This window comes from Aaosphaeria arxii (genome assembly GCF_010015735.1).
Source record: "Aaosphaeria arxii CBS 175.79 unplaced genomic scaffold BU24scaffold_7, whole genome shotgun sequence".
Lineage (NCBI taxonomy): Eukaryota > Fungi > Ascomycota > Dothideomycetes > Pleosporales > Aaosphaeria > Aaosphaeria arxii.
In genome coordinates this window covers 799,530-822,360 of record NW_022983480.1, presented here as the reverse complement: position 1 = coordinate 822,360, position 22,831 = coordinate 799,530, and the positions used below count along the sequence as shown (strand labels likewise).

The window sequence follows — 22,831 nt, the reverse complement described above, 5'->3', positions numbered from 1 at the left end:
GGAGGTCGACGGAGCCAATGGGAGTGCCGGATTGCAGCGGGAGTCGCGGGGTAGCTAATCGATTTCTGCAGTAGCAGTAGCTATTTGCAGGTTGGCCTGCACACGACCGTAGATAATGCCAACAACAGGAAAGCTTGACCTGCAAGGCGTGCAGCCTTTGCAAGCCATTGCCTACGATCTAACCTAAAGCTCGGAAAATTCGGACGTGGGCTCAAGCTCGGGAGAGCTTATATATGACCAAGCTTTTGGTACTTAGCAAGCACAGGATGGCAACGGTGGCTTATGGATATCTCTCGGTTTGGATGCCGTCGTTCAGAGAACTGAAAGGGATCATTCCGGACCGAATACGAAGTGTTTGTGCTAGAGTGGTCGTGATTATGGTTGACGGCGGAATGCCCTCGTAATCCATTGACCTACTCGTACTGTAGACAGCAGATGCAGATGCAGCATGAAAACATAGCTGCTGATTTGTCGCCCAGTCCCCTCGGTTGCCTCTAGCCCAGCAGAGTTGCAGCACCGAGTCGTGATGTATGTGGTGGATGTGGTGGATATGTGGATATGTTGTGTATTGCAGTCGCTATCTCCCAACATCTGCCCGGTCCCGGCCGGCGCCATACAAAATCTCGTTCACCCCACCAAGCGGTATATCCATGACTGCGTCCGTGCCCATGCTCCATAGTTGATTCCAGTCAACCTGGTCGGATTTGCTGAATTGGTGCTGTTGGATAGACATCGAGCTAGATCGACTCGCTGCCCCACTGCCTTTCCCGTCTATGCCCTTTTCCTTATCCTTCCTGCCATCTTGATTTCCCTTTTGCGGTTGTCGTCCGCGCAGAATTTCTCCGGTGCGCCTGTCGACAATCGCTATCTGTGCGCACTCGTCCACCAGGTTTTCGCAGCTCGTCAGCGGAGATGTGAGATATCGTGTGTTGTAGCTCGCCAGCGCGGCATATATGTATATGACCAGCACGACCAGCCAACACGGCACCGCCAGCGCCCACCATCGATTGGGGTAGTAGTGTATGCCCATCTGGTGCAGCAAAGGCGAAGGCACATAGGCCCAGACAATGTATAAGAGGAACGCAGCAGAGCTGGCTAGATACACCGCGAAACCATAGTATTCGTACGTCGGAACCTTGGGTGACGCCCGAGGAACGGCTGGCGCATGCCGCGCAGACTTGGTGATGCTTGCAAGATTGACCGACGACCCTGGGGTGCTTATGCTTGTGCCATTTGTGTTTGTGCGTGTGGGTAGCTCTACATCGGACGATTCTGGAGTCGTCGGCCGTGAGGTCGTCGTACTGAACGAGGGTCGAAGAAGCGATGTCAGCGACGGCGAAGGAGGCAGAGGGGTCGGTGGTCTATTGTAGAACGGTGGGAATAGGTTACTGGAGGTATGTGGAGGGAGTTGGGTGTGCGATTTGGAGGTGTACAATGGTCGGGCGGTTGGTGGAGGGTCTTCTGCGTCGTCCGACTCGGTATCGTCTGCACCGTCAAATGTGAGAACTCCATCCTCCTCATCCTGGTTGTCCTCAGCGGACGCGACTTCAGACGGGGATGCAACGCCATCGTTTGACAGTGGGCTGGTAGCAGATGTGGACGCGGGGGGACCGTTGCGTGTATTGGAAGTGCGTGTTTGTAGCGATTGTAGCGTTGGAAGGTTCGGTGTCGATCTAGATTGGAATCCTGCAGGCTTAGAGCCGCCTCGACTGTCGGGTGGCATGATGTTGGAGAAGCGAAGCCCTGGCGATGTCGCAATTCCACCTGCTTTGTATCTGTATTCTCGGCATGGGGCTCAACTTGGGGATGGAGCTTGGACCATACGTTCACACGTTCTGTTCTGGAAGCTTTTCCTCCTTGTATGACATATATATCTGGGTTTCTAGAATTCAAGGCATGAATTAATATCTCGGTCCTTGAGTCTATCAATTATCAGACTGCAAGTCGTTCGAGATGGTAATTCAGCAGCCCACGAGTTTCTGGACGTCTTCTACGGAAATATTGTCCGAATGGAATCGGAATCACTCTTAGCCAATCACGCCTCAGTCTTTGGTTTTGAATAAAATCTCCCTCCGATCGCTATGATATAAGAGCATAAGGGCGCAATTCATCATGATGTGAGTGGCAAAACCAATAACCAATGATAATTATACCAAGTGAAGATGTTTATCATGTCTACATGTAGATTTGGTTGAAGTACGGAATAGTTGTTCCACGGAATTTGCTTGGCAGATTGACCTCCAATGTTCAAGGGGAGTTGCGCGTAGATGTTTCTCAAAATTGTCTTAATTGACTAATAATCGATGGTGCAAGTGATATTATTGCCTTGCTTCGAGTAATTTACTCATAGTAGACTGCCAATGCGGAACTGAAAGCTACGGCGTAATGCATGGATCATCAATCATCCTAGGGTAGCTGTCAACTCATGTTTTGATGATATGACAATAACAAAGGCAAGAAGGGTCCGAGGCGAAAAGATGTAGATGACCGGCAATGCACATCTCTCGGAAACTAATGAGTACCCTTTGAGGGGATATCCGAAACAATCGTCGCTCAGGTCGAACGATATCTGGTATGTTAGCGGAAGGGCTGAGCGGAACAGCCGAGGCAACTTTCGCTATGTTGCTGGCGGGGGGGAACAAGCTAAGCTCCAACATCCGACCGACTTATCTCATAGGTAGTCGCTATGCCCGACTCGCCTCTCCCCCAGAATCATTACCCCAGATTTCTCTCTCTTATTCCCTTTCCCTCTCCTTCACTGACTTTCTTTCTGAAATTTTTCTCCTCATCTTTCCCTTGCATCACAATCCTCTCCCATCATGTCTGAACTCCTCATCAACAGCCATAACGGCCATATCTCGGCCTCGCAGCGAATCCCGCCCATCGCACGGCCGTTCGTGAGTGAACGAGCTGCAAAGACACTCGACATTGTATGGTTCACACAGACAATTAACACCATGGCCATGGCTAACCTTTACATAGGTCGAGAAATTCGTCGAGGAGGAATGTATCCCCGCCGATGCCGTCTATCTACGCCAGATTGGCAAGACCACAGAAGAGCGCTTCTCTGCCCATCCACAAATGATTGAGGAACTCAAGGAGAAGGCCAGGAAACTTGGTCTATGGAATATGTTCCTTCCCAAGGCTCATTTCAAGGAGGGGGCTGGCTTCTCTAACTTGGAGTATGGCTTGATGGCTGAATACTTGGGCAAGAGCCGGACCGCTAGTGAGGTATGAATCCATTGGACACCTGGGGCATCCCCAGTAGAATTGATCATGTAACAAACGCTAATATGAAATCCAGGCTACCAACTGCGCTGCCCCTGATACTGGCAACATGGAGGTCCTCGCCAAATATGGCAACGAACAGCAGAAGCGCAGGTGGCTCGACCCTCTGCTTGAAGGAAAGATCCGATCTGCTTTCCTCATGACTGAGCCTCAGGTCGCTTCTTCAGATGCTACCAACATCGAGATGACCATTACTCGTGATGGCGACTCCTACGTCCTCAACGGCCAGGTATGTTCACTCTGCCAATCTCAAAAACTACATGTCCCGACTAACAATACCGACAGAAATGGTGGTCATCCGGCGCTGGAGACCCTCGCTGCGAAATCTACATTGTCCTTGGAAAGACCGACAAGAACAACCCAGACAAGTACAAGCAACAATCCGTCATCCTCGTCCCCCACAACGCCCCAGGCATCACCATCCACCGCATGCTCTCCGTCTTCGGCTACGACGACGCTCCCCACGGACACGGTCACATCACCTTCGAGAACGTCCGTGTTCCGGCCGGTAACATGGTCCTCGGTGAGGGCCGCGGCTTCGAAATCATCCAGGGACGTCTCGGACCCGGACGTATCCACCACGCCATGAGGAGCATCGGCGCCGCCGAGAAGGCTCTCGAATGGTTCCTCGCCCGTCTGAACGACCCAGCCAAGAAGCCCTTCGGCGAGCAACTCCACAAGCACGGCGTGATGCTCGAGCGCGTTGCCCGCTCGCGGATAGAAATCGACGCCGCCCGCCTCGCCGTCCTCAACGCCGCCATCAAGATCGACGAGTCCACCGCAAAGGGCGCCCTCAAGGAGATCGCAGAGGTCAAGGTCCTCGTCCCCGAGGTCAACCTCACCGTCATCGACCGCGCCATCCAGGCCTACGGTGGCGCCGGCGTCAGCCAGGACACCCCCTTGGCCAGCATGTACGCCAGCGGCCGCACCATGCGCATCGTCGACGGACCCGACGAGGTGCATCTCCTCCAGCTCGGCCGCAACGAGAACAAGCGTGGCCCCGCGCACAAGTCGAGGATCGAGGCACAGACCAAGAAGGGCCAGGAGCTCTGCAGGAAGTACGGCGTCTCGACCGACGACATCCTCCACTTGAACAGGAAGTCCGGCGAGTCGAGCAAGTTGTAAATTAAAACCTACCCACGCGCGTCTCATTTAAAAACCGTTCATTCGGCATGATCAATACTCATATAGTTATAAGCTAGCACCATCTTGATAAAATATCATCGCATATATCACTGTTACTAGGAACTTGCTTCTCTCCCTATGAAAGTCAAATATGAAATGTACCCCATTCCCCTTTCTCCCGTTCCACTCACCGGCCGGTCACTCCAAAAACCGGAGCGAGAACCACTCCGGAGAACCACAGCGCCATGGCTCGTACATACACATTCGTATAAGACTGATCATCTATCCTACCTCGGTACCTCCTCTTGGTATTGTCCCCCCCCCCTCTCTCTCACCAATCGCGCAAATATAAGTGCCCTCGTGGCAACGTCCCAGGCTATATGGTCTCACGTGGCCGCCGCGTCGCTTGTATACACGAATATAAGAGCTACGAAGTAGGATACACAGCTTGTAGGCTTGAAGATATTGGTTATATATGCTAGGGTTGCGGGTAGGGAGCGAGGGTGGCGGGTGGTTGATTTACTAATTCCTCACAAAAAAGACTAATAAAGGTGGATGTGTCACTAAGTTTTTCTTTTCGAGGTTGCTATTTCGCTGTTGTTGGTACTTGTTTAATCCATGCTAACACGACTCCTCCCCTCTGGTTCCGGAGATACAAGAAACTGACATGGCAAAGGTACCAAATAGAGGGAAAGGTGGAAGGTGGAAAGGGAGAAAGGAGAGGAAGAAAGTCTTTTGCAGACAGACAGACAGACACAAGAGAGGGGGAAGGGAAAATGCCCGAAATCATGACGCCGTGAACATGAGAAAGGGTGGCTGAAGTTGTTCAATGGTTGGGAGGGAAAGAGGAGAAGAAAGAGGAACGCCAGAAATCCCCCGTCAGCAGTGTAGTTGCTCTTTAGCACTTGAAGTGAGGTGAAGTAACATGAATCGTCGGTATTCTTAGATACTCTAATTGTAAGAAACGGGTATTAGATAGTATTGCGCGGCATATGGAATGGTCATTGAAGGGCGTATTCGATCTACGCCTCGCCGAATAGACGAGCGGTGATGTCACCCATGTATGCCTCCTCAAGCTCGTAGTCGTCACCGTTCATCTTGTCAATGCCGACGTATTCAAACGCGGAGACTACGCTTTCTACGTCGAAACCCATAGCGACGAAACGGTCTATGAGATCCTTGTTGTATCCGTGGTACCTATAGAAGTGTTAGTTGAATATATTGCCATGGGGACGAGCATAACATACGCAGCTAGTTTGACCTTCTCCTCATTATCCTTCGCCTGTTGAGCCTTTCGCTTGATGGACTCCGCAGTGGCGCCTCCACTGCCTTCTGCGACCTCCTTCTTTGGCGCGCCAGCGTATTTGACCGACCAGTCACGAGCAACATGCTCAAACTCAGCAGGATTCCTGATCATCATGCCGGCAACCTCTGCATCTTGGGGATCCTTCGGCTCGGGTGTGCTGAGGAGAGACTGGAGAGATATGAGGGCGGATTTGATTGTGAGCACCGGAGACCATTGCGAAGAGAGTGTATCCAAGCAGATTGCTCCGGTCTGAGAGCTGACGTTGGGGTGCCAGATCTTGGTTTCGAACTTCATGTTCGGCGGTCGGAAGGGGTATTCGCTGGGGATCTTGATGTCGACGAAGAATGTGCCGCCTTCGTAGGGTGTGTCTGGAGGGCCGTTGAACTGGCCCCGAAGGTGTGTGAGATCATCGCCATTCCCCGCTGGGTCCACGACGATGTGGGAGTGTACGTCGGCCTTGATATCGGCAATCTCTTTTGCAATGCGCCTGGCACGGTTGGAGGCCATGATGGTTGTGATCGATTCAACAGAAGTGCCGTGGGAAGGAATGTGGGAGAAACGGAGGGATGGAGGCTCGGCGGCTCGCTTTAAGGCGCAGGCAGCAGATCCGGTATGAGTCTGTTCGCGTTGTGCAATGTCAGCCTGAGGCTCAAACAAGTATCAAGCCTGACTCAAACAGTGCATCAAAATGTAGGACATTTCCACTCTCGTCTGAATCTGGATCTTGCGGAGATGGACGAGCTGTAAGACATGACTTGACAGCAAAATAATATGTACCTGATTGTCTTGGACGTAATTAAGAGAGGATGTAGATGATGAGTACCTCTAGGTACGGACTGCCTGCGGGGAGCTTGCCTTGGTGGTGGGGCAATGAGGTCACAGTCGTAGTAGAGGTAGAAAGTTGAGGAATTTGGGCAAGGAAAGAGCTCTAGATAAAGGATGTATCGCACAGGGTATATGTTTTAGACAGCCAACGGTTGCTCGACGTGTCTCTCGCTCTGTGGACAATGTGAGGCGGAAGCGCTCGAGGCACCACTGGTACAGTTCACCTAACGCATGATCACGTGCTCCCAGCGCCACACCCATTCCAACCCTTTCCAGCACTTACTTCCATCTGAGGTCGGGTCTTGGCTCCCCAGCACCTCCGACTGTTCGAACCAGCTCGCCGACGCCATCATCCTTACAAACAATCAACCACCTCCACCCTCACCATCGCTACCACTTCACCAAAGTCATCAGTGTCTTCTGATTGATTGGTATTTCCACTCGAAACCGGGAAAATATCCACCATATTGACTTGCAGATACAGCCGTATAACAGCGCGTCGTTATGGTGAGCTTACCAAATCGTGAAACCCCCGAAGCCACCTACTAACAATCCAACAGGGTAACCAGCAGTCCAGCGCTGGTGGAGGCCCTCCAGGAGGCGACAAAGATAAGAAGGATAAGGTACGTTGATGTTAACAACTTTGTATCTGTCGGAGCACTTGATCCCAGACGATACTGTACCGCTTCACTCATGATAACATTACTGACGCCGCCCACAGAAGGATAAGCCCAAGTACGAGCCTCCGCCGCAGCCCACAACCCGCATCGGACGCAAGAAGAGAAAGGCTGCCGGCCCCAGTGCTGCCGCAAAGCTTCCCACCGTCTATCCTACCGCACGATGCAAGCTCCGATATCTACGAATGCAGCGCATTCACGACCATCTGTTATTGGAGGAGGAATACGTAGAGAATCAGGAGCGACTCCGCAAGGCCAAAGCCACCAACGCCTCCGCACCCGCAAGCGCCGGAGGGGATTCGGATGCGATCGACCGGAACGCCGATGAGAGGTCACGGGTGGATGATATGAGAGGCAGCCCCATGGGAGTTGGAAACCTGGAGGAGCTCATCGACGACGACCACGCTATCGTCTCCAGCGCCACCGGCCCCGAATACTATGTCTCTATCATGTCTTTCGTTGATAAGGACTTGCTTGAGCCCGGAGCAAGCATCCTGCTGCACCATAAGTCGGTGTCGGTTGTGGGTGTATTGACAGAGGACTCAGACCCGCTCGTCTCCGTGATGAAATTGGACAAGGCACCCACGGAATCATACGCCGACATTGGTGGTCTAGAGCAACAGATTCAAGAAGTGCGAGAAGCTGTGGAGCTTCCCCTTTTACATCCAGAGCTGTACGAGGAAATGGGTATCAAGCCCCCGAAGGGTGTCATTCTTTACGGTGCCCCAGGTACAGGAAAGACACTTCTCGCCAAGGCCGTCGCCAACCAGACCAGTGCTACTTTCTTGAGAATCGTTGGTAGCGAGTTGATTCAGAAATATCTTGGTGATGGTCCTCGACTTGTCCGACAGCTCTTCCAGGTTGCCGCAGAGCATGCTCCTTCTATTGTTTTCATCGACGAGATTGACGCTATCGGTACGAAGCGCTATGAATCAACATCCGGTGGAGAACGTGAGATTCAGCGGACCATGTTGGAATTGCTCAACCAGCTTGATGGATTCGATGACCGTGGCGACGTAAAGGTCATCATGGCTACGAACAAGATCGATACTCTTGATCCTGCCCTGATTCGACCTGGTCGAATTGACAGAAAGATTCTCTTCGAGAACCCAGACCGTGAGTTTATCCCAAGTTTCAATATCGTGCCATGTGAATGCTAACCCTAGTCTAGAATCGACCAAGAAGAAGATCTTTACACTCCACACATCCAAGATGTCTTTGAACGAGGATGTTGATCTTGATGAATTCATCAGCCAAAAGGACGACCTATCTGGTGCTGACATCAAGGCTATCTGCTCCGAAGCAGGTCTCATGGCCCTGCGAGAGCGCCGTATGAGGGTGCAGATGGATGATTTCCGGGCTGCCAGAGAAAGAGTGCTCAAGACAAAGAGCGAGGGTGAGCCAGAAGGTCTCTACTTGTAGTCTTCTACAAGAGCCGTACCGCTGGTCCAATAGAGTAGCGATCTGTATCAGTAGGAGGTGGATCCGAATAATACCGAAATACATGCCCAATATCATTTCGTGATCAACTTATGGGCAGACAAGTGAACAACAGGACTCAATCGCTTTGTTCCCTTCTATTCGTGTTTCCTTACTTGACTTACTATTCGCACAAGCTCAAACCTCTGATAATTCGACTCTCTGCTAGTTCTGGTCTACGAGGTCCTCGGTTTTGTTCAGACGAATGTGGCCACGGATTCAAGATGATCATGTTTTTTTGCTATTGTTTACTTCCTGCCATATGTCAACATGACATTGAGTTTGCGCCTTCAGTAACCAATATATACCCACCGAACATCTGCCAAACCAAGTGAAGTTCACATGAATGCCATGCATACATCCATTGGACTGCCGACTGGACTTCTGACGCGCCCTTGGAATCACCTCACATGGAAAAGGTGTCCTACCTTTACCTATGACGCGTAAGGGTTTGTTTGTTTTGACATGCTTGGTGGCCAATTTCTCTCACCTCTCCCTATATAAGCCCTCCTTCTGCCCCACCCTCTTCCCGAAATCATCCAGACACCATCTTGCCGTACAAAGTAGTCTGGCAACGCGTTACTTTGCTTGATCTTTTCCACTTTACGTGCCGGCGGCGCTTCTACGTGAAGCTTGTGCGTATACATCGCTTGCTTCTCGCACTCGCTTCTCGACGGCCACCCTCGATCGTTGTTCTACCCAAACACTTCGACGTCTTCGCCATGGCCGACAAAGCCCACTTCAACCGGGCTCAGTTGCGAACCCAGACTATGAAGGAAGAACTCAAGAATGTTGAACCGACTCACTTGGATATGTTCTTGAGTGGCATCGCGAATCGCGAGCCACCCATCTACCAAATCATCGATGGTAAGGTACAACCACCACTTGCAACTGTCATCATCAAAGAGGACGCCAATCGATATGACTTCGGTAATGTGTCATTGTGTGAGGAGGCGGGAGGTGGTGTACACCATGTCTGGGTCACCATCGAGAATGGCCACGCCGAGGCGCACGTCAAGGAACCTCTTCCTAGGGATCCTGGTGATCTCCTCACTGCCGTCATCCTAGATTCAGTCTTCGTGCATCTGTTTGAGCTCTGGAAGCAGAAGTACGAGGCCATCCAGCTACATGCTCGTCAGGTCAATGAAGCCAGATCGGTTGCGCATCATGCAGCTAACATGCAGAGAGAGATCTTTCCATATGGCGAGGTAAGAATGCGGTGAATTTCCTTTTCTTTTTCATGTCGATTGAGGGCTGCCACCCTTTCAGTCATATCCTTCTAATCACTCACTCAAAACACAGACTATCATGAAGTTACAACAGGCGCAGCGAAAGACCGATGGTCATTCTTCTGATGGTAAGTGATATGGTTAACGACTTACTCAATGTTGTGCTAAGAACATTCAAGACGCAAACAACAAAAAGCGAGAAGGACCCGGAGATGTCATCAAACACCCAGCGAACAAGCGCAAGAAGATCGGTATTGCCTCAATCCCCGACTCCGTGAAGAACGCGGCTTTCGACAAGATCCCAGAGGGCACCAAGGCAGAACTGTTCAATGCAGTCGCCAAGATTGCATTTCCGGACATTGATCCTGTTCTCACCGCTGCTTGGAACGTGGTTTCAGTTTTCCAGAGCATTGGAACCGAGTTTCCGGCTCTTCATACGACAATCATGGACCTCCACAGGGTCCTACTGGAAATGGAGAGCAAGTATACCAAGGTCAAGATTGAGCAGAGCCCAGCACCCGAGGGCAATCAGGCATCACCAGGAGAATCCAGTGATACGCAACAATCAAACCAGGATGATCAACACAACAACCAGGTTGGAGGTTACGTAGCTCCTGCACATCCATATATGCAACAGGGCAAAGAAAAAGAGACTGCCACTCTCGGTAGGCAGGCTCAGGTAGGAGACCTCAGGCAGGAGTATATGCAAGGACAGGCCAGCTCCATGTCTGAAGGTTTGCCAGCTGAAGGTGGATCGCAACCATCCGGCCGAGCTCAACATCAGTTCCGCTCCACGCCCTATACCGTACGTAGCGGTACAAGCGAAATGCGCCCAATCGCATCATTGGCATCTGAGCTACACAAATCTGTCCAGCAAACGTACTTTGGTCATACTACGTCTCAACACTTGCCATCCGATGAATCAATGAGCTCGACCAAGCCGACCACCCAGAAGAATAGGGCAACCAAGATAACTGGATCCGGCGCTGCTTCACGAGACACCCCGATTCCCAGAGACGAAGACATGAAGGAACTTCTCAAGAGCCAGCTCAAGCAAATCCATGGCGAGATCCGCGAAGTCCAAGGCCAACCTTTCGACTCTGACAGCAGTAACGGCAACGAGTCACCTTTCCGCCGCCCTGAGATCCCCCGCGGTCGGGACAGAGACTCCCGTGGTGACAGTCGCTCTCAGTGGGCTCGAAGGTCCGGTTCTCGATTCGGTGGGTACGATGGCAGTTATGCTTCCCGCATGTCTTCCCCCGCTGAAGGCCAGTCTGAGCACGGAAGAAATCATAATAGGGATGGGAGCGCCGGTGTTTTCCTTCCGGATCGACGCGTCCAGACTGGAAACCGTGCCGATGATGAGGAGTTGTTCGTCGCTACAAGCAACTCTCCTTCCACCGGACAGATGCAGTCTCGCCAGGATGTGCCCTCCTTGGGAAATTCCAAGCTGGGCCCCAAGAAGGGAACTCAGGCGGACAAGTAGAATGTTCAGAGGTGGTCTCGCGGATTAAGTGCCAGTGTTCAGCTTTTTTGCTGAATTGGAGTACACATCCTTGCGAGGCTGATTATGGGCCATTCCTGACCATGTGTCGGCCTATTTTCGCCCTTCATATGATGCTTCTACGATCTTTCAATCCGTTCTACTAAGTCGTTAGTGCACTGAGCATTTCCGTATCGTGGTGACATCGAATTGCCATGCGGAGAATTGCAAGGCATTCCGAATATCTTAGTGGACGGAGATTATAATGGCTTTGGTGTATAATACAATTCAAACAATCATGATTCTGAAAAATGTATCTTCGTATACTGCACCAAATTTCAAATTTGCTCTGTGAACCAGTTCTAATCCCGCAGGACGCCAATACTAGGTGTCCCAATATTCCATACAAAGCACCTAAAATCCTAAACACCACGCAATGCTAATGTAAATCTATATCCTACACATCCAAAGCATTTATATTCTGCTCCACGTCTCACGCCTTTTCGCCATTCCTTGATGGAAGCTCCGGGCCCCAGAAATCGCCCTCCTCTTTCTTTAGCGCGTCTCGATCCATCTTCCTCCTCTTCGCCTTGCTTTCTTCCAACTGCCCGTCTGCGTTCAGTGCGTCCCGCTTCTGTGCCTGGTTCAACTTGACGAGATCGAGCTTGTCAGGATCTCTACATTGCTTTAACTTCTTCATCAGAGCGGAGACCTCTTTCTTGTCGCGCTCCTCGCGCGCCTTTTTCTCTTCTTCTGATGTCCCTTGCGACGCGAACTTGCGATGCGATGAAAGAAGCTCGGCGCAAGCGTTGAGTCGGGAGAGGAGTTTGGGGTACATGGGGGAGGATGTTGGGATCTTTGTGGAGAGGTAGAAGGCAGTGAGAGGTTCGTCGGCGAGGAGATGTGCCGCGAGCCAGATTTGCGAGGGCGTGTACAGGAAGTATGCATCTGTTAATAGAGCAACTGACTTCAATGTGTCCGAAGCCAGAGTGTATGCGTGCGTTATACGCTTTTCTAGATCTGCGGCGCTGAGATGCGATGGAGGCTCGCCGGCCTTCTTGGGGAGCGCTTGCATGGCTTTCTGGAGCTCGGCTGGAGTCTGCGTATTGTGAGGTGTAGGTGCGGCGTTTCCGCGCGCCATTTCCATGAGCTCGAGGTGGCCTCCTTTTAGACCGCGGAAGGGATGCTTGACGTCGAATGTGAAGCGCAGACCTTGTACGATAAGGTATTCGGGCGCAATGACTGATTCAGGAGTGGTTTTTGTGAGCATTGCAGCATAGTCTGCGGCCGGACGGTGATGGCATTCCACTTTGGTAGAGAGGTACATGGTGCTTCGGGATATCGTTTGTGGTTCGTACGTCATAGGGGAGTTGACTAGATAGAAGCGCCGTAAGAACTGGATAGCTGTAGCCTGTCAAATTCGTGAGTATTTTTCCTTTAAAAAAATGAACGAGGAATACGTACCGTTACTTCAATAGGAAACTTGAGGAATTTCCCCAACTCCAATGTACGCTCACAGAACGAATCCACCAGCTTCATCTCCTCCGCCACGGTAAGACAATTCACATCGGCAGGATTTGTGACCGGTATTGGCGTGTTCGAGCCAGTATCAATACCAGAGCCATTGCCCCTTTCGCTCTCACTTGCGCTCGCTGTGTCGGGCTGTCGGGCGCGTTGCGCGCGCTGACGTGCGAAAGCTGCCTTGACGCGCTCGCTGGCTTGAATATTTGTTGTCTGGCGCTGCGCAGCGAGTTTGGCGGGCGTGAAGGACCAGTTTCGGAACTGGGAGGAGCTCCGGTATATGTTGTCTTCCGTCAGTTGCATCTTGGGCGATATTGGTGGAGCTTGAAAGGTTGAGCTCTGAACACTGGTTTCCTGAATGCGCCTTTGAGGTTGGCGGCGACGGAAGGTTTTGCCGACCCTTTCGGATCCGTGCGTCACTATAAATCAGGGTCTATTCTTATTGGAACCTCAATTCAAAATGGTTGTACCATGATAATCTTTGTTGACCTCAAATGCCTGGTTTCCATGTTTTAGACATGCTGATTAGTGTTAGACCTCTTTGAGTTTGGAAAATATAATGTTAGCGAACCCACTTCGACTATACGATACACGAGTATGCCGATCGTTGCACGTTTACAATTGTTCGAATGGTTACGACACGCAATCGTGATAGCAATTTATTAAAGCATTATATCAGATGCTTCCAATGACCCAATAGATTCACGCTCGCCGACGAAAAGTCCATGATTTGATGCCGATCAGGCTGACATGCATTCTGAGCCCAGCGAGCTGAATGAAGCTCAGCTCTCGCTTCACCCATGCATCAACCGCATGAAGGATGATACCCCACCCTGCTCACCCTCCACTATCTAGCCCGTCCCGCCAACGAGCAGTGTCTTGATCTTTGTGAATGCCATCATCCAACAACAAAATCTAGATCCTTTTCGATCAGTTTATCTTCAGATTCAGGAACTATCAATTACCAATATCATTCATAGAAAACCTTCATCTTTGAAGAGAAACCGAGCAACATCTTGGAGCCAAACCAATAGAACATCACATCAGGCTGAAAAACATCTACTGCGTCCCTCAAAATGTCAAAGCCAAAGCCAACCTACTTCCTCACTCCACCACGCCCCTACCCACCAGAAGGTCCAATCCGCCTCGGAGCCATCATTCAATCCCACAACGTTCCAGACGAACCTCTCTTCACACCCGGGATCCCCAAAATCTCCGACGTAACCTCGTTCAACGAGCGAAACTGGACCGGCTCGCACGTCTCAAAGTCGTCCACAAGATTCGGAATATGGACGTCGTTTCTCGAGATGATTCTGAGTGTTGGCGTTGACGTTGGGATACAGGTAGATCGCAATCTGCGGCAGCATTGGCAGGCGCAGAACATGTGCACTATGAGCTTCGTGCCATCGAGGTCGTTCATCGAAGAAAGTGTTGCGAGCGAGGAGGTTATGTCGTATGTTGTCAACAACCGGTTTACTAGTAAGATATACATGATCACGGGGGTGATGATTGCGTCGTGTAGCACTGCCTTCCGCGAGTCGCTCGAGGAAAGCGGTGTTTATATTCATGCTGGTGTCGACGCGTCGGCTTGGACGGGCATTCCTGTGAGTGCAGGCCCAGAGGCCGAGATCAAGAGAAGAGAGTTTGTGAGAGAGTCTTCAATCCGCGACGAGGACTATGTCTTTGCGTTCAGAATTCGTGAGATCAAGATTAGCAGGAAAGGAACTGTGAAATCTGACAAGCCATTTGACAAAGGCGCAAAGTTCGGCTATGGGGATGAAAAGGTAGATGTTGGGACTGGTGAAACCATTGAAGTTGATAACGATTTGTTGGATGAGGATGGCGAGAACTTTGGATTAGCAGCGCAAGAATGCATCACGGAGACTGACGATGGGGACGAAGAAGAGTGTGTTTGTGTTATGCCCGAGTTAGATGGATTCTAGTGTGTCATTGGAGAAGATGTAGACGTCAGAATTACGGGTATCTTGAAGTCAGATGCTACTATCTACAATATCTTGCTATACTCAATAAATTATTTCTATGCACAACCTTTGAGTAAGATGACAAGACCATGAACAAGAGAGACGTCGAGATAAAAGTTCGCGTGTGAAACTTAGATAGTCGAGAAAAGGTACTGGGGTATATCTTCCACATGCAAAGCACATTTATAACTTCTGGGGTACTAGAAAGGCAGTCCCCGCATATACACGAAGTTTTCACTACTGATATGCCTCAACGGATTGTTAGTATAGTTGAATAGATGACGAAAGGTCACTTCATAGTTCATACCTGTGGAGGAACAGCGCCAACGACGGAACCGGTTGATTGCGATGAAGTTGAGTCTGCAGACATTGCGTGACGTCTTGCGGGTTTTGTTTTTTTGGCTGCTGGTACGATTAGGCCTTTAGCTCCCCAGCCTTTCCCTCCTGGAATACTGGAAATTGGAGGGATTATCTTTATTTTGGTCTGGCCAATGCGCAGTTTCTTCTGGGGCAGTATCTTTGCACCAGGTGTGAACGTTTCACGGCGTCGTGGTGCATGCGAAATTATCGGTGGACCATCTCCATACTCTTCAGGCAGATGGTGAATTTGGAATTCAGTATGCGCGTCTAATCCCTGACCGGTTCCGGGGTGAATTGGCTGCTGATAGCGAACTTGATGTTGCGTAGATGGAATTTGAATGGTGTTAGCTCGGGGTGGTGGCAGTCGTGGATTTGAGCCTCCTTGAATAGTAAAAGGTGCAGATGAAGAATGTGCGTTATGTAAGTGTGCTGCTGGAGCCGGTTGAGGTGGAGGCTGGCCATATGCATTATTAGTACTGTATACCGAAGGAATCTGTATGGTTGATGCTCGCCGCAGTGGTGGTGGACTGCTAGGGTGTATGCTCGTAGCAGGCGTGTGGTTCACTGGCGCAGAATTTCCGGGTATTTGGGGGTACTGATAACTAGAGTATGAGTTGGGATTCTGCGGCTGCATGACATGTGTGCTGGCTATTGATTGGTATGGTGGTTGATTGTTGTATTTCCTAGCGAGTTGAATTACACTTGGTTGTGATGGCGGACGTTGTTTGCTACTTGATGTTTTAGGAGGTTTGGTCTGCGGTTGCGGTGATTCTGACTGAGCCGGATGATGATCATTGAGTGTCGTATCCTGAACGCCATTAGGCGCCGCGCCTTCAGAATCATCAGGTGGCTTCCCTTGAGAATCATCAGGCGGCTTCCCTTGAGAATCATCAGGCGGCTTTCCTTGAGAGTCATCAGGTGGCTCACCTTGAGAGTTATCGAGTGCTGCATCTTGAAGATCGTTAGGTACCACGCCTTGAGAATCATTATGTGGTTTCTTCTGAGAATCCTGTGCAGGACCCGGGTGCTCGATCTGTTCGGGTGTTTGTGAAACTCCGTGGCCCTGAGCTGTTTGAGATGAACCCAAGGTATTGCCGTCTGGTTGCGGTTCTGGTTGCGGTTCTGGCTGCGGTTCTGATTGCGGTTCTGGTTGCGGTTCTGGTTGCGGTTCTGGTTGCGGTTCTGGTTGCGGTTCTGGTTGCGGTTCTGGTTGCGGTACTGGTTGTTTCCCTTTAGCTGTACTCGAACCAGGATCCGGCCTAACGTGAACCTTGGACTGGGAATCTGTAGCTATATTGGTAGTTGACCTGAAAGGGTTCCATGGAAATCCTGTAGGGGGAGGGGGAGGTGGAGGAGGTGGAAGAGGTAGGGAAGGATTAAGAGGAGCAGAGGGGGGTGGCGGCGGCGGCGGTGGTGATTGACCAGACCATGGAAGGAGAGATGGGGCAGAGGGAGGAGGAGGTGGAGGAGGAGGTGGAGGAGGTGGAGGTTGCGGCGGCGGTTGGGTCACTCGAGTTACTTTAGGTGTTGAGGTTGAATGTCTTCGTGGAGGACGCCGAGTATGGCCTGGTGCTGGAGATATGTACGGGAGTGCTTGTTTTGGTGAGCCGGTGGTACTAGTAGATGGGCTCCATGTGTCTGTATCATCGGATGCTCTTCGACAGCAACAGAGAATGAGTATTACAACAATAAGAATAGTCCCGGTGAGTGAGCCAACAATGGCTCCCCCAATGACAGGCCAAGGAGGTCGTTGATTCGCAGTGTTGATCAATGTCTCTGTTGAAGCTTGGGCACTCCATGTCACAGAGCCGTTCGGTACAGCCGAACTGGTTGATCCCGGCGAACTCCATTCCGGGTTTCGGTACGCAGTAGAAAGCGTGGGCATGTGGTCTGCCTACTATGATCACATCGAGGCGATTTGATAAATCCGAGTTCTTGTAACTATGAGAACTTAAAAGTGCGAGCAGATAAGCCAGGAAAGCGTCAAAGGAAATGATGTTATGAAGGAGGCTGGGAGATGCGGGACGAGGTGCTGAGTGCTTCTAGAGCCGCAGTCACCTGAAATGTAAGGTCTTGTTCGACCTTCCTTTCGCGTAGCCTTGTAGATGCATATCGCTTATGCGGTTGATACTTTCAGCCCCCAACCCAACTGCATACCCCTCTATCCCGAGCTTAGGCAGTAAGATGGGAGCTGTGCTGCCCAGCTGCACCTGATCACCGAACTGAATACACGATGGAAGTGGAAGAAGAGGTTATGAAGTTGATCGACGCCGCGAAGGGACTTGAGGCGGAAGCAGAAACGACAGAGTCGGAAAGTCAGCGGAGCGACCTGCTTGAGGAAGTAACGAAACTATACCAGAATGCGACTGAACTCGCCGAACATCACTGGGGTCTTTACATCGACAATACTCTCCGAACTCGAGATCTTTGGGCTACCAGCCTGAAAGAAGCAGGACAGATTGGAAGTGCGATAACATGTGACCTTGTCAGTGTTGAAAGATACACCAAGTCTCCAGCTCATGGATCGAAACACGAACAAACATTGGACGCGCAGAGACGGCTTGCCCAGAGCTATGGAGTCCTCGGTCAGCACAAAGAGGCCGTAGAGATCTTCAGGTCAATCGTCAGCAAATGTTCAAAATCAAATAGAGAGATTGAGACCTGGTGCGATGATCGCAGTAACCTAGCAGACGCTCTCTTCAAATCTCCCGATATCAAAGACGTGCAAGAGGCGGTGGATATTAGTTTTGCGACTTTGCAACGGTGTGAGAAGTATTTCGGAGAGGACCACATGCGCACATGCGATGTCCGCTTCAATCTAGGAGCCGAGTTCCAAAAGTTGAAGAAATACATAGACGCCTTGGATCATTTTCAAAAGAACTGGGCAATCCTAACGCGAGATACATGCCAATGTAAATCCGATCCATCGTATGAAGGGTTGATGGACGTTTTGAAGAAATCTATACGGAAATGTGAGAGAAGTATCGCAAGACAAGTCAAAAAGGAGAGAGAAGAACGAGAGGCCCAGGATGCCAAAGAAAAGAAGGAACAAGAAATCACTCCAAAAGGTGAATTGGAAGTTAAACAAAAAGACGACACCAAAGAAGAAGAAGACGCCAAAGCAAGCAAGGGCCAAGGTACTGAGCTGCAACAACCACACGAGGATTCACCGGATACAGAAAAGAGGGACCAAGGAGCTGAAAACGAGGAACAACAACGCGGAGATATTGAGGAACAGAGGATAAGAGAAGATGACGCGCAAAGAGCTAGTAATGAGAGTGAGCTCAAAGCTAAGGAAAAGGCAGAGCGAGAGGCGGCGCTGGAGCGGGAACGAAAAGCCCAGGAAGAGAAGGACCGAATCTCTCGAGAGGAAGCAGCAGCACGAAAAGCACAGGAAGAAAGAGAACGGAGGGCCCGGGAAGAAGCAGAACGAGCAGCTAAGGAGGAGGCTGACCGAAAGGCTCGAGAAGAAGCAGAACGAACAGCCCGAGAAGAAGCGGAACGAATAGTTCGAGAAGAAGCGGAACGAAAAGCACAAGAGGAGTCAGAACGAAAAGCGCAGGCACTAGCCCAGGAAGAGGAAGATCGAAAGGCTCAAGAAGAAGCAGAGCGAAAAGCTAGGGAAGAGGAATCAGAACGGAAAGCCCGGGAAGCAGCCGACCGGATAGCCCGAGAAGCGGCAGAACGGAAAGCCGAGGAAGAGAGGGAACGAGAGGCAATGCTAGAACGTGAACGACTGGAAAACGAGGAGCGCGAACGACAAGCAAAGGAGGAGCGTGAAAAGGCAGCCAAGAAGGAGAAGGAGGCACAAGCATTCAAAGAACAGGAAGCTTATGTAAAGGCGGAACAAGAGCGCGAACGAATTGAGAAGCAGCGACAAGACGAAGCCGAACGGCTCCGACTGGAACAGCTTGATCATCAGAAGAGGCAGGAAGAACTGGAGAGAGAGGGGCTGTTGATGGAAGCACGAAGGATAGAGAAACCGTCAGCAGATTCACAACCACAGCCTTTGGACTCGTCAAACCACTCTCAAATCGCAGAACAGACCAGCCAAGATGAAATCCCTCCAATGCAACAATACCTACCAGGAGTGTGGGTGACCAACACCAACGTTGATACACGTACAGTGGAAGATTTGAGTAGCAACATTACGCCCAAGGACCTGTCGACGGAACGAACAACCCCAGACCACCAAAGCGAGAACAGCCGTACTGTAGAGCCAACGGATGAGGCTGCAGGCTTGCATACAGATCCACCTATAGGCGACTGCATAGTTACCGGGCCAGGGTCCGAGTACAATGCTATGGCGTCTAGAAGCATACAGGATGCGCCAACTGCATCGAACAAACATCACCAGGCACCGACGACACCTTTGACGAACAGCATTCTCAAGACATTTGCACTTGCAACATCCACAGTCACGGGAATCGCTACACTGCGACCACCAGTCTCTAATCGTGGTACACGATCCCATAGCGTTGGCCATACTAAACGCAAATCGATGCCAGTGGACTTGGGCAAGATCAAAGACAAGGGAACTCTCGGCGACATACAACGAGACCCTAGGATTGATGACCACCACAAAGAGCAGACTGTACATACACCAAATCTCAGCCTCAGTCCAGTTGTGCCATATGTTCGGAGAAAGTCTGTGGACGAGACCCGGGTCCCTGGTGGCTGGCCAACTGTTTCTGATGATCGGGAGGCTGTGAAGAGTGATCCTAACCTTCTGAACAAATCAGCTCCTCCAGAGATAAACCAAAGTCCAGCATTGGAGACGACTAGCACGCCGAGGCCTATTACAATTCATCTGCCACATTCACGATCGGTGTCGCACGTGGTGGAAACCGGGTGAGTACTGTTACTGTACTTTGAAAGCATAGTCCTAACTCAAAGTAGACCAGCAGCCATGACAGATAGCTGGTTCAAAAAATTACGGAATGAGACTCATAAGTTGCTGGACAAATACAAGGGACACGTACACCCAGGTCTAAAGTCTCGGACCGTAAAAATTGCTATTCTCGATACCGGAATAGCACGAACAACGAATGCCCCACCCATGATCAAACTTGCAGCAAGCCGTATCAAGACCGTGAAGACTGCGACGAACCCGCTCAAGCCGTTCGAAGATACAGATGGTCATGGCACGCATGCTGCTGGTTTGATATTGAAGACATGCCCCTATGCCGATCTTTACGTATATCGAGTTGCAGAGAGGGACGACTTCTTCCCGGAGATAGTGGCAGAAGCTCTAACCAATGCAATCGACGTGAAGCAGGTGGATATTGTAAGTATGAGCTTCGGCTGGAGAACGAACAGGTCCGAGAACCTCAGGAAAGTCATATCAAGGGCAAAAGACAAAGGGGTTTTATTATTTGCCGCAAGCTCAAACGAGGGTATTGGAGCCAAAACCATTGCGTATCCAGCGAGAGCACTTGAAGTTATAGGTAAGCAATTATACATACTTTCCTCGGAAAGATGTCTCTGACTCAATAAGCGGTCGATTCTGCGAATGGCCTCGGGGTGCCGTCCGATTTCAACCCACCAGACATCGGAAAGCTGCGATTTACCGCTCCTGGGGAGAACGTTGAATCCGCGTGGCCAACGAATTTAGAAAAGGAGGGACTCAAGCGGATGACAGGAACGTCTTGTGCAACCCCAATCGCTGCGGCAGTCGCCGGCCTTGTGTTGGAATTTGCTCGCCAGCCCCCATTTTGTTTCGATGAGTCTGTTATCGATCACCTCAAACAGCCTGAAGGAATGCGGGCGGTTTTGAGCCAGCTTGTTGCGAAACAGTCCTCAAATACCACCTTCCATCACTTGGTACCGGAGGGATTTATATGCTGCAACAACCATGAGGATGGAGGGGAATGGTGGGACGCTTTCGCTCCACGATTTTACATCGTACAATCTATACTCAAATGCTTACGCAACGAATTCTATGACGACATAGGCGAAGCCCTGAATGAGTATATGAGGAATTGGCAAAGAGAGATGAGCCAGCAAGTGAATTCATAGCGAAATATGGAGAGGGAAGTAAGGTGTGACCGAGTCGCCGCTTGTTCATATATCATGGGTATACTTCTCATTGGGGCTTTTAGGTCATTTGTACATGGACAACAGAAACCAGCGTGTATACCATACTCGAGATCAAGTTATGATTTTGGCCTTTTGAACCGATCAATCAAGTCCAGGAGCTGGTGCTGGTGTAAGAGGCTTGCCACCCTTCTTGCCGCTGCCTCCACCTAAACCTCCTCCCATAAACATATTACCAAGCATATCCATCATAGGGTTGCCCTGTCTTGGCACTTTGACGCCAAAGTACATCTCGCCTAGTTGGTCCAATGCTTCGTCCCAGTTGAGTTCCTTGAGATGGGATGCGTAGCGACTTTTCAACTGTCTGAAAAGACTTGCCTCCCCTCGTTCTACCGCGAGCAATATCAGACCAAGGAAGTTGAGCAGCGGCAGGCTGGGATAGACTCTTAAATCCGAGGATGATGTCGAGACTTCTTGCACACTGAGATTGGCCTTTTGTGCCAGCCGTGACGTGAACAAGAGAAAGAATTTGTTGGCCGCGCGTAAATTCCCGATGATTAGGTAGGGAAGGACGCCTCTTGCGGCATAGAGAGGTGCGGTATGTGATTCATCTGCCTCATACCAGGAGTATTCGAGCTGTGCAAGTGTTTCGGGCGAATCTTTGGTTCCAAGGATCAGATGTCGCTCTGCATCGTAGGGTTCGAGATCTATACAAGCTCGTCAGTTTTGCTACAACCTGCAACGTGTATGCAGTTTCAACCCACCTTCGGCGTATAGGGATCCAGCCACATGATGTATTTCCGGATCGCCAGCAGGGTACTCTCCAAGCTTCGAGCTCCAGGCGATCGTTTCGTTCACGAACTTCTTGCGGGTTGGCTCGTTCTTCGGGAATGCGCGCAAAAGGCTCAGCAATTTACCCTTGCTCGCAGCATCTGGCTTGATTTCGCCCTTGTGGAAGACATCCAAAAGAAATATGCATAGATCGCCTCCAGAACCACCTTGTCCGGCCTTCAGAAGAGATTGTGCGCCCTGGAAGAGGATGTCGGTGGCGGCGGGCCAATTCGATTGTTTCACGTATCGCGATGCGATGACGCGTAGTTGCTGATGCGCCTCGTAGAATTGGCCTTCAGCGATCCTACAAAAAGCAAAACAAGTCAGCATGTGCCTTCAAAACCTCTATGTGTGTGGTAGAATGCGTTGATAGTAAAATGCGGATGAGTGCTTTGGCATCGTTGTGCCGCCATGTACGAGGACGGGCGACCAGGACCAGGTCTTTCGAAGATTAGATTCAACTGACGTACTTTTCTTGCTGGCGCTGTATTGTCTTCTCTATCTTAGACATCTTAGACTCCCTATGCGCTTGATATGGTGATGAGTTGACTGGTGGGTAGTGGGCACGTTGAGCAGTTGCAGTGGAATCAATGCCCGTGCGTCATCGCCTGGAGTTGAACTTGCGGCGTGTCAACCCCACCAAGCCTTATTCTTACTGTGTACATAGTACGATCGCCAAAGTTGCACCA

At 50.7% G+C, this 22,831-nt stretch overlaps 10 protein-coding genes across 10 annotated transcripts; 5 read left to right on the top strand and 5 right to left on the bottom strand.

The window, feature by feature from the left end:
* Nucleotides 1–490: 490 nt before the first annotated feature.
* BU24DRAFT_257449 (PIG-P-domain-containing protein) lies at nucleotides 491–1,805 on the bottom strand. The gene has a single exon (XM_033522458.1). The coding sequence runs from the start codon at nucleotides 1,721–1,723 to the stop codon at nucleotides 578–580; it is 1,146 nt and encodes a 381-aa protein (XP_033381044.1). The 5' UTR covers nucleotides 1,724–1,805; the 3' UTR covers nucleotides 491–577.
* An 860-nt stretch (nucleotides 1,806–2,665) lies between these two features.
* BU24DRAFT_374412 (acyl-CoA dehydrogenase NM domain-like protein) lies at nucleotides 2,666–4,528 on the top strand. The gene is made up of 4 exons (XM_033524560.1): nucleotides 2,666–2,930; nucleotides 2,983–3,231; nucleotides 3,305–3,517; nucleotides 3,574–4,528. Exons 1-4 carry the CDS (start codon nucleotides 2,820–2,822, stop codon nucleotides 4,411–4,413), a joined length of 1,413 nt encoding a protein of 470 aa, XP_033381043.1. The 5' UTR covers nucleotides 2,666–2,819; the 3' UTR covers nucleotides 4,414–4,528.
* A 437-nt stretch (nucleotides 4,529–4,965) lies between these two features.
* BU24DRAFT_425336 (uncharacterized protein) lies at nucleotides 4,966–6,705 on the bottom strand. The gene is made up of 3 exons (XM_033528720.1): nucleotides 6,497–6,705; nucleotides 5,661–6,337; nucleotides 4,966–5,610 (listed from the first exon to the last, which is right to left on the bottom strand). Exons 2-3 carry the CDS (start codon nucleotides 6,224–6,226, stop codon nucleotides 5,436–5,438), a joined length of 741 nt encoding a protein of 246 aa, XP_033381042.1. The 5' UTR covers nucleotides 6,227–6,337; nucleotides 6,497–6,705; the 3' UTR covers nucleotides 4,966–5,435.
* Nucleotides 6,703–9,009, top strand: BU24DRAFT_425335 (26S protease regulatory subunit 4). Its single transcript, XM_033528719.1, has 4 exons — nucleotides 6,703–7,051; nucleotides 7,105–7,167; nucleotides 7,266–8,337; nucleotides 8,393–9,009. Exons 1-4 carry the CDS (start codon nucleotides 7,049–7,051, stop codon nucleotides 8,641–8,643), a joined length of 1,389 nt encoding a protein of 462 aa, XP_033381041.1. The 5' UTR covers nucleotides 6,703–7,048; the 3' UTR covers nucleotides 8,644–9,009.
* Nucleotides 9,010–9,422: 413 nt separating this feature from the next.
* Nucleotides 9,423–11,564, top strand: BU24DRAFT_494659 (uncharacterized protein; the record flags this gene model as incomplete). The annotated part of the gene is made up of 3 exons (XM_033534072.1): nucleotides 9,423–9,908; nucleotides 10,003–10,057; nucleotides 10,109–11,564. 3 exons carry the CDS (start codon nucleotides 9,423–9,425, stop codon nucleotides 11,413–11,415), a joined length of 1,848 nt encoding a protein of 615 aa, XP_033381040.1. The 3' UTR covers nucleotides 11,416–11,564.
* A 154-nt stretch (nucleotides 11,565–11,718) lies between these two features.
* On the bottom strand, nucleotides 11,719–13,417 carry BU24DRAFT_453063 (cyclin-like protein). The gene is made up of 2 exons (XM_033531235.1): nucleotides 12,877–13,417; nucleotides 11,719–12,823 (listed from the first exon to the last, which is right to left on the bottom strand). The coding sequence occupies exons 1-2, from the start codon at nucleotides 13,234–13,236 to the stop codon at nucleotides 11,906–11,908; spliced, it is 1,278 nt and encodes a 425-aa protein (XP_033381039.1). The 5' UTR covers nucleotides 13,237–13,417; the 3' UTR covers nucleotides 11,719–11,905.
* A 370-nt stretch (nucleotides 13,418–13,787) lies between these two features.
* On the top strand, nucleotides 13,788–14,977 carry BU24DRAFT_425332 (uncharacterized protein). The gene has a single exon (XM_033528718.1). It carries the CDS (start codon nucleotides 14,010–14,012, stop codon nucleotides 14,874–14,876), a length of 867 nt encoding a protein of 288 aa, XP_033381038.1. The 5' UTR covers nucleotides 13,788–14,009; the 3' UTR covers nucleotides 14,877–14,977.
* A 175-nt stretch (nucleotides 14,978–15,152) lies between these two features.
* Nucleotides 15,153–17,160, bottom strand: BU24DRAFT_412033 (uncharacterized protein; the record flags this gene model as incomplete). The annotated part of the gene is made up of 2 exons (XM_033526083.1): nucleotides 15,153–15,164; nucleotides 15,223–17,160. The coding sequence occupies 2 exons, from the start codon at nucleotides 17,158–17,160 to the stop codon at nucleotides 15,153–15,155; spliced, it is 1,950 nt and encodes a 649-aa protein (XP_033381037.1).
* A 346-nt stretch (nucleotides 17,161–17,506) lies between these two features.
* Nucleotides 17,507–20,714, top strand: BU24DRAFT_453060 (uncharacterized protein; the record flags this gene model as incomplete). Its single annotated transcript, XM_033531234.1, has 3 exons — nucleotides 17,507–20,038; nucleotides 20,159–20,562; nucleotides 20,595–20,714. Coding segments are annotated over 3 exons (3,056 nt in total), but the record flags the coding sequence as incomplete, so codon positions are not given.
* Nucleotides 20,715–21,455: 741 nt separating this feature from the next.
* Nucleotides 21,456–22,472, bottom strand: BU24DRAFT_351346 (DUF410-domain-containing protein; the record flags this gene model as incomplete). Its single annotated transcript, XM_033523690.1, has 2 exons — nucleotides 21,456–22,018; nucleotides 22,076–22,472. The coding sequence occupies 2 exons, from the start codon at nucleotides 22,470–22,472 to the stop codon at nucleotides 21,456–21,458; spliced, it is 960 nt and encodes a 319-aa protein (XP_033381035.1).
* Nucleotides 22,473–22,831: the final 359 nt, after the last annotated feature.

What these genes read in the sequence shown, in the direction of transcription:
- BU24DRAFT_257449 (XM_033522458.1), bottom strand. Translation starts at nt 1,723, where the DNA reads ATGCCACCCGACAGTCGAGGCGGCTCTAAGCCTGCAGGATTCCAATCT.
- BU24DRAFT_374412 (XM_033524560.1), top strand. Translation starts at nt 2,820, where the DNA reads ATGTCTGAACTCCTCATCAACAGCCATAACGGCCATATCTCGGCCTCG. An exon ending in CTGCAAAGACACTCGACATT is followed by an intron (nt 2,931 to 2,982) that starts GTATGGTTCACA and finishes ACCTTTACATAG; the next exon opens with GTCGAGAAATTCGTCGAGGA. An exon ending in AGAGCCGGACCGCTAGTGAG is followed by an intron (nt 3,232 to 3,304) that starts GTATGAATCCAT and finishes TATGAAATCCAG; the next exon opens with GCTACCAACTGCGCTGCCCC.
- BU24DRAFT_425336 (XM_033528720.1), bottom strand. Translation starts at nt 6,226, where the DNA reads ATGGCCTCCAACCGTGCCAGGCGCATTGCAAAAGAGATTGCCGATATC. An exon ending in GAGAAGGTCAAACTAGCTGC is followed by an intron (nt 5,611 to 5,660) that starts GTATGTTATGCT and finishes ACACTTCTATAG; the next exon opens with GTACCACGGATACAACAAGG.
- BU24DRAFT_425335 (XM_033528719.1), top strand. An exon ending in ACAAAGATAAGAAGGATAAG is followed by an intron (nt 7,168 to 7,265) that starts GTACGTTGATGT and finishes CGCCGCCCACAG; the next exon opens with AAGGATAAGCCCAAGTACGA. An exon ending in TCTCTTCGAGAACCCAGACC is followed by an intron (nt 8,338 to 8,392) that starts GTGAGTTTATCC and finishes ACCCTAGTCTAG; the next exon opens with AATCGACCAAGAAGAAGATC.
- BU24DRAFT_453063 (XM_033531235.1), bottom strand. Translation starts at nt 13,236, where the DNA reads ATGCAACTGACGGAAGACAACATATACCGGAGCTCCTCCCAGTTCCGA. An exon ending in AGTTTCCTATTGAAGTAACG is followed by an intron (nt 12,824 to 12,876) that starts GTACGTATTCCT and finishes CGAATTTGACAG; the next exon opens with GCTACAGCTATCCAGTTCTT.
- BU24DRAFT_425332 (XM_033528718.1), top strand. Translation starts at nt 14,010, where the DNA reads ATGTCAAAGCCAAAGCCAACCTACTTCCTCACTCCACCACGCCCCTAC.